At 35.8% G+C, this 13401-nt stretch overlaps 1 protein-coding gene across 2 annotated transcripts; it reads right to left on the reverse strand.

Annotated features, from left to right (window-relative positions):
• Positions 1–250: 250 nt before the first annotated feature.
• On the reverse strand, positions 251–12993 carry LOC137710833 (DNA topoisomerase 4 subunit B (DUF810)). 2 transcript variants are annotated; one of them, XR_015963614.1, is made up of 26 exons: positions 12627–12955; positions 12444–12508; positions 11918–12188; positions 11584–11650; positions 11278–11428; positions 10446–10613; positions 9712–9810; positions 9366–9572; positions 9164–9265; positions 8571–8801; positions 8166–8246; positions 7833–7919; positions 7567–7752; positions 7332–7472; positions 6624–6716; positions 5849–5920; positions 5318–5435; positions 4364–4536; positions 3464–3548; positions 3091–3210; positions 2306–2412; positions 2061–2138; positions 1893–1984; positions 1620–1715; positions 1352–1535; positions 251–763 (listed from the first exon to the last, which is right to left on the reverse strand). XR_015963614.1 is itself a non-coding variant. In XM_068449969.2 (26 exons), exons 1-26 carry the CDS (start codon positions 12814–12816, stop codon positions 594–596), a joined length of 3438 nt encoding a protein of 1145 aa, XP_068306070.2. In that variant the 5' UTR covers positions 12817–12993; the 3' UTR covers positions 251–593. The 2 variants fall into 2 exon arrangements, 1 of the variants encoding a protein (XP_068306070.2); XM_068449969.2 differs by having other exon boundaries at positions 1893–1988; positions 12627–12993.
• Positions 12994–13401: the final 408 nt, after the last annotated feature.

Here is a 13401-nt window from a genome sequence, read left to right on the forward strand (position 1 = left end):
TATTGGTCACTGCATACTCAACTTTAGGGTTTTTAAATAAAAGTGATATCCGTACATTCATTTTTTTCCTCTTGCACAATCAGTGTAAAAGAAATGATATTGGAGAACAAGGAAATTATATGAACAAATTAATCTAACATCAAACAATTTTGGTTTTTTTTTATTTTATTTTATTTTTTTGCTTTTTTCTTTTTTATTTTATTTTATTTTTTAGCCCACTCCCTCACCCCCTTTAACATAGATAACATCGTTTGTTCAAAACCAAAACAAAAAGGAAGTTCCTTGTGTGCAAGAATGTCATAACACACAAATAAGCATCACATTAGAGGTGGTAGTTTTGCTAATTATGCTGTACGGATACAAGAAATTGGCTGACTACCCTCAAATTTCAGTGCCTCATTCTTCTGCCGAACGGAAGAGCCTACACTGTGCCCTCCTCTGCGGATCTAAATTAGAACACCGGCGGCCTTACCGGACGTTCTCTTGTTGTGCACTATAATGCTACGTTTCTGATTTCAGATTTTGCTTCTCGAAGTTTCTTCGACCACGCTATGTTCCCGATTTCAGATGTTGCTTGCTTCTCGAAGTTTCTTCTACCACGCTACGTTCCTGATTTCGGATGTTGCTTCTTGAAGTTTCTTCTTAAACGACTTCAAACTAGGTGGGCTGTTTGTATTCCAACGAAACGATGTGCTTCGCTTTGTAAGATCGGATCTGAAAGGTGATCCTGAAGTTTGATCCGTTGATGGAGTGTCTTCGTACTCTGCAAACAAAAGGCAAAAGCTCAAATTAAACGATGATCTGAGAAGAGTTTCGGTTGCAGGGCTGTAGGTAGACCAGAGAAGACAGTAAACAGAATAGCTTAAAGTAAAAATTCCAAATACAAATTCAGGAGAATAGTTCCAGGCCCTGTTTCCACTACGATTTTTCCTGTGATTCTGAAGATAAAATAGTTTGATTTACATTCCTGAACCAGTTTCTTTTCAAAGAAAAAAAAAATATTCGTCAAAAAGTTGTGTCAAATGAATTGATCTTTTTCAATTTATTCAATCCGACAGCCAAAAATTAAGAGGGGTGTGTGCGAAGTAAAAATGAACATGTGGATAGTGCCCTTCCTATTTTGGCTAAAATCCACTTCTCATTAGCATACAAATCATTATGTATTATAACTCTAATAATTCAAAATTGATCTTTCATGCAATTAAACCGTCATCCACTTGTTCCAACATTTTTCCTTTCTAATTTTGGCCAAATCCCACTTTGTCATGAGCATGCGGATCATTATATATAACCCAAAGCAATTCAAAATGGTATTTCATGCAATCAAACCGGTGGAGAGGGAAAAAATCACCTGATGACATGGGGAATTGATATTGCCCTTTCAAGAATTTGGAGGCTTCTCTATCTTTCTTATGGCACAAAACCCGTACCAAAGTGTGTGCGTTATGTAAACGCATGTGACTCTGATCATGTGAATCTAAGCCTGATGATATTTGTTCACTTGCAGCCATCAGCATTTGGATGATCGTTTCAGTCTACAGAAACAGAGGTTGCGTCACGCTACCAGTTTCAGTCATTCACTTGAGAGGGTATACAATTCTTATTACAATAGACCAAACCTGAAAAGAATACAAGTTCAGTATCTGCTCAGCCAATTTTGCTTCCTGCTCCACTAGTGATCGAGGAAGGCCTTCTCCATCAGCTACGAAAAATTCCTAGGAAGTTTAGCAGCACAACTCCATTAGAAAGCCACATATGTTTATATATGATTATATGTTGACATGTAATGAATATGTGGGTAAGCATGTGTGACATAGACAGGAGGAATTTCCAGCGTTCTGAAGATCATTCTTGTAGTTCGTTGAGTTTGAAATATTAGCGGCAACCCATACCTTTAGTGTGGTCAGGTCATCCTCCATCAGTGCAATATCTGAATCACTAAATGCACGAGAAGGCCCTCCATCGAGCAGCACCCATGCAAAGCCTTCCTAAACCACATATGATGCAAGATTAAAACCACCAGAAACAGGGCCACAAATGATTAGTTTAACGAGACATACCAGTGATGCCCGACAAATGCTTGAAACCACAGCATCTCGAAGAGAGTCTTCAATAAACCCACATACATGGCCAAGGACCTACAACAATGCCTCTAAGATGAAGAAAATGCACTTGATAATATTTCATAGAAATCATATCCACAAACGCCAACAACTCAAAGTAATAGGCATGTGAGTCTGCAGAGAGAGAGAGAGAGAGAGAGAGAGAGAGAGAGAGAGAGAGAGAGAGAGAGATTAATTCTTACAGCATCAATATGTGAAAGAACACCATCCAAACGAGCACCTTGAACATTACCACAGTACAAACCAAAAAGGAATGCATGTCTGAGATCCCAGAACACGATTCTTGCACCTAGAAAAATGAATTTAATAAACAAGATTAAGCCTAGTTGTCTTCAATCATTTTTCACATCGACACAGTTAAAAGTCAATTTGATTTATTTCCGTGGCAAAAAAATAAGTAGGTTCCTTAATTGCACCAAGCTTAGTTGTCTTAGATATAAACAAATTAAAGGATATATAATAATAAATAATTATATATCATATAATATCATTAACAATAATACAGAATGATAAGCAACAGCAGATTGGGCTAACAGGTTTTATTAAGACAACCTGTATGGCTGAATCACCCCATCCCTTAATGTGTGGAACTTAATATTTGTAGATGCTATTCAAATATGAAGTGTAGCTACGAATGAAAGCCTATTGCCAGATGTGAATAGGAAAGCCACCGTAATTGATAATGCCATCACAAACTTCAAAGTAATCAGATAATCATCCCTATTAAGTAAAACGAGCCTGTAGATAAAGCTTAATGGTGAAGTTTAACAAATCCACAGTAGAAAAACAGTTACAAAGAAGGAAAGTGACTTTAAAAGTATGCAGACAAATATCTTTGTTAAAAATGATACTGCATGGATGAACTAAAACAAAAAAGTTCGCTATCTTTTATTAGCACCTTCGGGGGGTTGATGAAAAAGCTAATTCACAGAAAGGCATTGTGGATGCAAACTAACATTACACTCACCAGTAAAGTCACAAAGTTTGCTGATAGCATTTGCTGCAGTGTCCCTGATAATTTCAAAGGTGTTGACAAAGAGCTCATCGACTTGTTCATTAGATGTTGTTCTTGAAGAATGTTCCTTGTCTGATCAAGTAAAAATGATCATAACAATAGTAAGTATGTCATCTGTAATGCAAAAACAAATAACCGAACTGAACAGGTTGAGCAACTGTCAAGGATATCTTTAGATAAAAACCACCCTCTTTAGCTTCTCTAGTTTTTTTCCTCATGTGAAAACTCTACAGTTTATACCTAGCACGAAGCCTACGACTTACCTGACTATAGATTAAAGAGACATCATTGAGTACCAATATACCGCAGTAGAGTAGTAACTTACCCCATTTTTTATGAACGGGTTGTCTAACAAGTGCCCAAGATTTTCTGATGCCATCTTCTAGGATATCTATTTGTTTCTGTATATACTGCAGAAACAAACACAAACCATTGTTTAAATAATTAATAAAAGTAACATCAAAGTGGAGGTTCTATAATCACAATTGAGGATATGAAGTTACAAATGATCCCACTAAAGAATAAAGATCTTGACTACAATAAATATCTCACAGGTATTTAAGTTAGTTTTCATGAATATGGTTTACGGTACATTAGTTCTCCTCTACAACCATGTCATATAATTAGTAGTTATACCCCAACATCTGTGCCCTCAAAATTAGGGGCGGTGACAACACCTTCAAGCTTCATCGTTCCTATATATTCCTATTCTTTCACTCTTATGGGCTTCAGTTTAATAAAACAATAGGGTTCTAATATGGCTTATATACTATAATGGAGCATTCATCCTTTAAATTCACAAATTACCAAACAATGTAAACACATATTAATCCCCATCGGTATCTTCTATTTATTTTTGAATGGGTCTTGTAGTCTTATTACCAAGCACTACTAAAATTGGGCTTATAAGCTCAAATATCCCAAGTCTCTTATCTAAAGTTCAAAAGCACTTTCATTTGTACTACATCAACTGGAATTTTCTCTTTTTTGGCCATAAATTTCATGAAAATACTTTTGATCCCACCCTTTCTCTAGCTACTGAAATCTTTATTATTTTGATACGAATGAGGAAATAATTACATGGTCCATCACGAATATTACAACCATCAGAGAAAAGGATAAATTAGCTGGCGTCAGAGAAAATAATTTAACCATTCCAGCAAAAATCACTTTCAAAAAATGCGAAAAAAGAATGGGTGTACAAAAAAAATATATATTCACTCACTTTTAAAGTGTTCAGTCTGATACAGAGTCTGGGTATCGTCAAACTATTCAACCTGTTGTACACATTGTCATCCAGAGGCATACACTCAAGCAACTTTTTCTTCATTACTGGAATCGTCGTCTCCTTGTAACGAGTCAATGGAGGAGCTGATGGATATAAATGATTCTTCTCAACTGCACAGGAGCCATTATGAATGTTTATACCAGAAACTAGATCTCCTTGCAATAAATTACAGTAATATTTGGAATATCATCAGAAAATATATAGAGGCCTTTCTGTAATAGCCAGTAAATCCCAAGAAAGTCAGCTAGCAAATCTTTCCTATTTCCATTTCTAGATTAAGCAAAGGAATAAATATTAGTAAAAAAGCCTCATTATTTCATCCATCCCACCCACACAAAAATAATAATTCTTAACATATAACTGTTTACCACCAAATCACAACAAAACAAAAATGCAAAGAAGTAAATATATATTGAAGGTAGTGGACGTCTTTAGCAAAAAGTTTTAGTTCTCAATTTCTCAAAAGTCTCAATTAAATCTGGCACAAATTCAAAACTTCTGGTGAGCGTCCTTCATTTTTCTTGATCAGGCAAAAGTATCGTCTGATAGTTATTGCTGCACAAACTGCGTCCTTCTGCAAAATCTTTCCTTTTTTCCTTTCTGATAAGTCACGTCCTCAAACTTGATAGATCATTCAGAAATTTTGTCAAGGAATTTTTCTAGTATCCTCATTATACTTTAAATGTATTAGTCAACAGTGAGATACTATTACGTTATTAACCATCAAGATCATTTTCTAGTAGAAAGCATCATCCATGCCTTCACACATTGGCCCAACATCAAAAGAAAATAAGTTAAAACCACGGAAATCAAATTCAACTGTGAAGTCATGCTAAAATTGATTATAAGTTATCACGATCATTATCTCAAGTATGGTAATACGTTCAATACCTAGCTCGTCGAGCAATTTCACCAAATAGTTATCCAGGGTGTGGAAGACAACAGATAACAGAGCTTGCAAATGCGTGATGTCCATAGGGAGATTAAAACCAAAAAATTGATCCACACTCTGCAAGTTGGAGAAAAAAAAAAAGCAATGAAATGGCATAAATATCAAAGCTGATTGGACATATTTTTAAAGAAATAATGAGAACGGTGCAATGGGGTAATCCTCAAAATCAATTAAAAACAATTAATACTGAGAGTTATCTTTTTTCTTATTAAGTAAATGTAAATTACAATTAGATTCATTTCTTATAAGAGGAAAATATAATAATCATTGGGCACTTAAGAGAAGATTTCTAAGTGAAAGGAGAAAAGGAACAGAGAAATGCAAAGAGCTCAATTCTTTGTTCATATCTCTTGACGATTCAGTGAATCTCTATCAGAAATATCATGGAAACATGGCAAACAGTCAGAGAAGAAAAAGGAATTCTCAGTTCAATAAAGTGCAACAAACCACGTTCTAGCTCTAATATATACCTCTTCTACAATTCTAAATACTTCAATTATTGATGCTGCCTGTCTTTGCTGAGTCGACAAAGGCTCCCACTCCTGCACATAACAAAAATTCAAAAGATAATGTACTCATTATATAGAAGAGAAGACATTCTCTTCTTAAAGCATGTCCAAACTTGAAACTTGTTAAGTGGTTACCAATAGTTACGTAAATACTCAACACATACATCAGAAATCAAACTTATCTAGGACTAAATAGAAGAAAAAGAATAAATACTATCCACGAATTTGAAACCAGTGCAACATTCATTCATTCTTGTGCCAGACACTGTTACATCTTGCTAACACCATAGGGATCAACCCAACTAATCCCTAAATACCATCCATTTAGAACTATTGATTATACACCTCAAGAAGAATAGAACAGGCCCAAATTATGGAAATAATGAGGGGAAGACAGAGAAATTTAACAAATTGTTCCTTGCCCTCATCTTATGCTCCCCTTCTCACATGCACAAGTACACACGAACGCCAATGCTTCATTGTCTTACAGTTTGATCACCAACATTGCTAATCAAAAGTGGTACATTACCTAATGGTTGCCTAGTATCACACTATCAGTTTGTTTGATCAGCTATTATGCGGCAAGAAGATAAATGGATTTAACTTCTTATCAGTTTGTTTGACAAGCTATTAAGCTATTACGTTATCTTTCCCTGTTAATTTAGTGCATTTGTATACCCAGGCAGGTGGGAGGGAAAAGATTAAAGTGCACCATTCAAGTCTACATAGAGCCAACCTCAAGATCAAATGCGCGTCCAGTCCACTCCAAGATACGTTCATGCTGAGCAATCACCCAATCAAGAATGAGAGGTTTAGCAACTTCACCAATCTGCTCAAAAACAAAAGCACAAACAGATCATTCTTTGACTTATCATCTAATTAAAGTTGAATTATCAATTACAACAAAGGATAAAAGCTGAAGAACACAGGAACATATTAGCGCTCTAGAATGCATGTGGTGCAAATCTTTTCAAAACTGAGAGTGTCCAACAAGCACCAGACAAAATGCACAGCTTAAGTTAAATTGAATGCTATCAAGTTCCTGAAATCTCCAGAACAGAGTGACCATCTGCCCATGTAAGGCATTAATGGGGAGAAAAGATCTCAAATGTTTCCTAATCCACACAACAGAATGATTATATTACCAGCAGTAAAATCAAATGCAAGCAGAAAGAAACATAAACGTATAAAGAAGAATGCAGTAAACTGAAATAATTTTTTCATATAACATTTAGCATGGCTGCAGTTGAAATTCAGAAACTCAGTTAATAGACCTAAGTGGCATCTTAGGCTAGTAGATTTGCTAACCAAAATTCCAGATACATAAAAGCATAATTACACACAAAAGCAAAAGAATTTCGGTAGAATTCTGTACTTTTTCATTTTTCCGGGTTGGTATATATGGATGAGATATAACAATAAAATATATAAATCATAAACTAACCGGATAATGGCACAAATGTTTGCTATTTGCTCCATCAACAAGATTATATAGCTGAGTTAGGCCATGATCCAATAAATCAGCAGCTGGAAGAACTGCTTTAACATCTTCAGAGAGAGATGACACCCCATCAAGAAATGGTTTCTACACAACAACACAACGAATCAATCACAAGTTTCAGAGCATACCAGCTGCAAATAGATTGATAATTCATTTATTAAAAGGTGCAAAAACAAACCAGTCTTCCCCAAAAAATCTGGTGCAATAGCATAGCCACGATCGTCACAGATTTAGGACACCATTTACATATCTCCGGGTAGAAGACATTGAACTCTTTCTCAGATATCAACCTGAGTTCATTTGCAAGTACTTCCAAGGGATGCTTTTTTTCCACTTTGGATAAATGTTCTACGTTACTTGCTGCCTAACAATATAAACAGTTGTCTTTTTCAACAGATAGAAATCTAAATTTTATACAAACTTGAAATCATAAGCATTTCGTACCCGCCTGTATGCTGCTTCAATGGACCTTTCCACATAAGATTCAAATATTTTAGCAGTGTCCTCATCTGGAATATTCAACCTGCTCAACTGCATATAAGAAAATTTTCATGAGATTATATATCCTTTCAATTACTCCAACTCAAGTCCAACCGCCAAGCTTCTTTATCCCATAAATAAAAACATCAGACATGAAGAAAACAACCCTACCTACTGCTTTGTGTAGTTAAATATTTAATCAAGCAACAATTGTAACCATATTAGACATATGGAAGTATTATAATTCGTTTAAAACCACAAGTTCGCATTACTAGCTAGGAGTGCAGCAAGGCTAACCTTATTATCACCACCATCGCCAAAAGTATAAATGCCAACTACTGACAATAAGCTCATCACCCTCTTTATGTGATAAGGTTGCTGAAATAAAAATCTCATAATTAGAACGTAACATTTGGAAATCCAAAAGTGTTGCAATATGTAAATTTTAATAAAACATCGAAGGACATAAAAGAAAAATGATACATGTAAACATTGGCTAACAAAGAAGTTACAATGTTCAGACGACCGCCATTTCATTTCACATTTGAGTAACACTGATACAATGATTTAAATGGCACAAAAAAAAAAAAAAAAAAAAAAAAACCACAGTGAAGAAAAAGAAGTAAAGATTGCAGGTACACAATGCTGCATTGAAATGTTTTCTCTTCATAAAACCAAAAACAAAATGGGACATGATATAACCTGACTAAAATGGAGATGATAGTCTTCCAGTTTGCTCTCACACCAGATGCTTATTGAGTAGAAGACAGCGTCAACCAAACTAAGTTTTATCTCGCTGTCATTGCACTGCCTAGAACATAGCAGGCTGTTGCTATATAGCCTCAACTTCTTATCATCACCTTTAGCTGATATAAGTTTCAGCAACTCCACTGTTGCATATTCTAACAGCAAAGGCTCGCCTGTTTCAACAAACTTCAACACAGAAACTTGCCTCAGATAACTATTCGAGATGGTATTAAGCATTGAATGGCAAATGAAGGACAAAGGTACTGGTAACCAGAAAACTGATGGTGCAAGATTCACTCAACCCATTACTCCAAAAATTTAAAAAGTTTTTATTCTGTCGGAATTTAATATAGGCTGTTTAAACAGACTTTTGTTCACCCAGTGTGCTAATAATGCAATAAAAGTAACATCTTTCACAACAAAGCCCACACAAATTTAAAGAAGGATAAATGATTACTATAATTCAATCCAGATTGAAGAATGCATTTATAAAGTTGATTCGCGAAACATGCTATATAAATGTTAAACGTTAAAGATATCATGTTTACCTGTTGGAAAAGGACCCACCCATATATTGCATCATGGAATTTTTGAGTGATGCCTAAAGTGGACCATGTCAATTTTAAAAGCATCAGGAACTCATCGGCTTCCTAATAGGATGAAAGCAGCAAATTTGAGCTTCACCAGAATTAAACTACAAGGACATAAAAAGAAATTGCTTAACTGAAATTAAGACAATGATATATCTACCGCTATTAGCTGGCCTTCATCAAGAGCATCAAACACACCAAGAAGTAGTTTCTCATAAAGTCTAATATTCAGGTGATACCCAGAAGTCCAATAATAGGTCTCACTTTCAATACCCAAGTGCCCTGGAAGAGATGAGAACTTCAAAGCCACCTGTTTGATAACTGATAGAACCTCAGCCCGTTCGGAAAGAGACATAAAGTCCCATTCCTGCAATATCGAGATAACAAATCAGAGCCATTATTGAATTGTCGGGACAACTAAAATAAACAAAATAAGCACCTCTCAATAAGTATTCAAAATTTCAGATTCACCATTTCTACAATGTTGTAAACTCACGAGGACACACCTTTGCATTTCTGACCATAGCAAGAGCACTCGTAATAGCTCGATTATCATGTGCTACAAGGTTAGCAGAAAAACAAAGAAGTTCTTCTAATATACTTGCCTACAAAATGAGTAGAAAAACAATACATCAATTCAAAGCTTAAAATCCTTAAGTACAACAAAAGCATGATGAGAACTACGTAGATATCTTGTCAATTATCAATTCCTCAACCTCTGGATTAAACAATTAAACAGGCGAACAGATTTTGACACTGCCCATTGTACATTACCTAGAAGTTACAGAAAAAACTACTGCTAAGGTCACTGCGGAAATGCCTTATATGTCGACCTTTCAAGTCAGGGCAACTCTAAAATTCTTCACCGGCAGACAACCTAAGGCCCAAACTGAGAACATTCATGATAAGGCAAGCATGTTTACAAGTTTGGTAATTAGTCTACCCTAACCCTACTGACAGGGCTATTGCTTGAGGTACTAAATTCATGCAATCACATGCCAACCAGTATTACATTATGCAAAGACAGGTCGCTTAAAGCTTTACAAGTTTACAACATGTCTTTCAAAGTACATGGTGATATGAGTCTCACTCAAACTAATTCCTGGTCAATGAGTTTTTGCCTAACTAACATGTCAAGGGTGTCTGACTAATATGACAATTTACCACGTTCACCTATTTGCTCTAGCCAATTCTGAAGTTAAAAGGACTCGATTCTAAACTATTCAAAAGTTGAACATACCTGTCTATTCTTCCACTGCATATAAGACTTTTCATTTGGAAAATCAGACTTAAAAGTTCCATTTACAAGCCCCAACAAGATTTGAGGAACATCGATTTGTGCCCGCGTTCTCCCTGACGCTAACAGCATCAACTTTTGCCTAGTGCTTTCATCCATCGCTTCTGAAATCTACCAAAGAAGAAATAATTGCTTCTGAAATGAAATAGTCAAAGTATTTGAGCAAGAAAGGAAAACTGAGTGAGAAACAGAAATATCCTTCTCTTCAACACATCGGTGTTTGCAATCGGTAATAGGGGCATGTATGTCATTAAAAGCTATCTATTATGAAAGCTACAAACAGAAGTAAATATATATTTGCATAAGCTTTTTCTTTACCCCTTCTTTCTAGAAGCTCTTTATTTAAGTGGTAGAGCTATGGAAGAATAACTTAAAATTAGACTGGTATAAGCTAGACCTTCGTAATAACCTTCATTCTCTCTCACAGAAGTTGGAAAGTATTTCCGGAATATATCACCCAACTGTTCTAAGAGTAAGACACACATCATATATCTTTCCCAGCAGATAATTGTATAAATTCAAAGTACACTGTTTCGAATTCAAAGTCAGAGATAATTGACGATATCAGGTGATGCATAAAGTTTAAAAAAACATTATATAAATTCGTATTAATGAGTGCATTCGGTTATGAATTGTGATATGTATAAATTTGAACAACTTTCCAGACATGGGAATCCTTAATATATGCAGAATATACATCAAACTGGAAATCTTTCTGCATTTTTCCATAAAGGACATAAAATTGCAGCTCCGAAGTGAATTTAATAAAGTTTACCTGCATTTGCACACGGATGGTGTGGATGAGCCGTAAATCTCTTTCAAGTGGTTGAGACTGCACATTTGTTGTTTCCCTTCTACTCTTCAATCGTGACAGCAATTTCGAACTCCTTTGCTTCTTTCTATCCTCAACTGAACATATTACAATCCTGTCATAGAAAGGCAAAGAGTAAGACAACAAGAGAGCAATGGAGGGTAAAAGACAGATTCTACATCAAATCAATATCTCAAAATTACATAACTGCATGAAAGAAATATGAGTTTCACCACACACATACACAGAAAAGGAGAAAATAGAGATTACCCAGAAGTTGCCAAGGATGCTAACAATATTTCATAGGCTGACTCCCGCAAGTCATCATCCGACAATCCTTCAAAAATTCTGAAGCTATGTTACAGTTTTACTTAAAACTTAATATGTCGAAGGAACTTCAGCATACATATACACATCTTAAACAAACAAAAAACAAAAAAAAGACAAAATAAATCGTGGAGCGGATAACTTCATCACTAGAAAAGAAGATGCTGCCTATCATTTGAGGAACCTCTGATTTCATAACATTTTCTTCAGAAATGACCATATCAAATTGTAGGACACACTAATTTATCATAAATACCATAGGCAAAGTAACCAATACCTGTGTTTAGATGAGGCAATCCCAACGGTAGCACTTTAACCTCTTCAACATGCTTTGGAGGTGCACTTGGCATGGTTCTATATTTGAAACCATAGTCATCACCAGCCTTTTCATTGTCCTCAACACTCAAAGAATTCAGCTGTGCGGATGAACTTGATGCATTGTTAGCGGTCCGGTTCACATGTACGGGAGTAGGCACACGCCGAGGAGGTGATCCAGATGATTCTGGATCAGAAACTAGAAAAAAGGAATCCCCTAATTCGGATTGAATCTGCCCGAAAAATAAAAAAAGCAAATGATAATGAAAATTAATCCTAACAGAGTGTAATAAAATGTAAACTCAAGTCCTCCAAAAAGTTTCTGGATATGTTTAATCTCTCTTAAATAGCTTTTGTTGAAACATTTCTCGCTTTTCGCCCAGTTCTCGAACAAAAGCAAACCAACAACTAGAACCGAAACAAGAATCGCAATTTTGAAACTCAAAAACTTAGAAGAGAAACATATTCACTAGATAGTCAAGTTTTACCATTAGAGGGTAAGAAGATTCGTGAAAGTACTTCTTGGTTGCTTCAGATATATCCACCACTCCACCTGTTTCCAAAACAGTTTTCAAAAACACAAAAAATGAGCTAAAATTAGACCAAAATTCAAGTATTATTATTCAGCTGAATTCGAAGCAAAAAGGTAAAGAAAAAATGAAGAGACTTGCCAGATTTGACGCAGTCGAGGACATAATCGGCGCTGATAGTATCGAAATCGATGTGGGAGAGGGAGGCGGCGGACGCGGGGGCGGAGTCTGACCCGGACGGCGTTCGCACGAGACCCGACGAAAAGAGGAATTCTAAGAGCTTGCGACGATCACGGCGATATCGCTGCAGCAAAGGTTGGTGGTGCTCCATCGTCAGCAGCTAACTCCTACTTGACGGCAGAGACAGGGACAAGATCATCGGTGGTCGTACAATTGGAGGAGGAGCGCGAAAACAATGCCCGCAATGCGGCTGCTGTTTCATGCTTTCGGCAGATGCTTTTTGCTTTTGTTTATTTTTCGGGTTAAATTATACTTTTTGCCACTCGGTTTTGATTATTTTTAAGTTGACCCCTTCTTCTGTTTTCTCTTTACTTTTTCTCCGCAGTTCATTTGAATTTGAAATCGGAATTTTATTTAAAGATGCCAAAAGTTTCTTTAAATTTACCTTTTTGACGAGGGAGTGGATAGTTGAAGAATTTCCCCCTTTTTCTTTTCATCAAACTGCCCATAGCATTTGAGTTCAAATCTCTTTCGCTACATAGGATTATGTTCTATTGATATTACTTTTCAATTAACATTCTTAAGTTCGATCATCGTGTTAATTGTTAGCGTATAAAAGCTCACATGTGAGATTAAAAAAATAAAATTAGCCTCACATACAACCCTACGTGCTAACAAAGGGTTGACAAAATTTTCAATTTTTGACCAAAGAATTGACGGAATTTTTAATTTTGAA

Source organism: Pyrus communis, chromosome 6 (assembly GCF_041283825.1).
Source record: "Pyrus communis isolate YQ-2024b chromosome 6, ASM4128382v1, whole genome shotgun sequence".
Lineage (NCBI taxonomy): Eukaryota > Viridiplantae > Streptophyta > Magnoliopsida > Rosales > Rosaceae > Pyrus > Pyrus communis.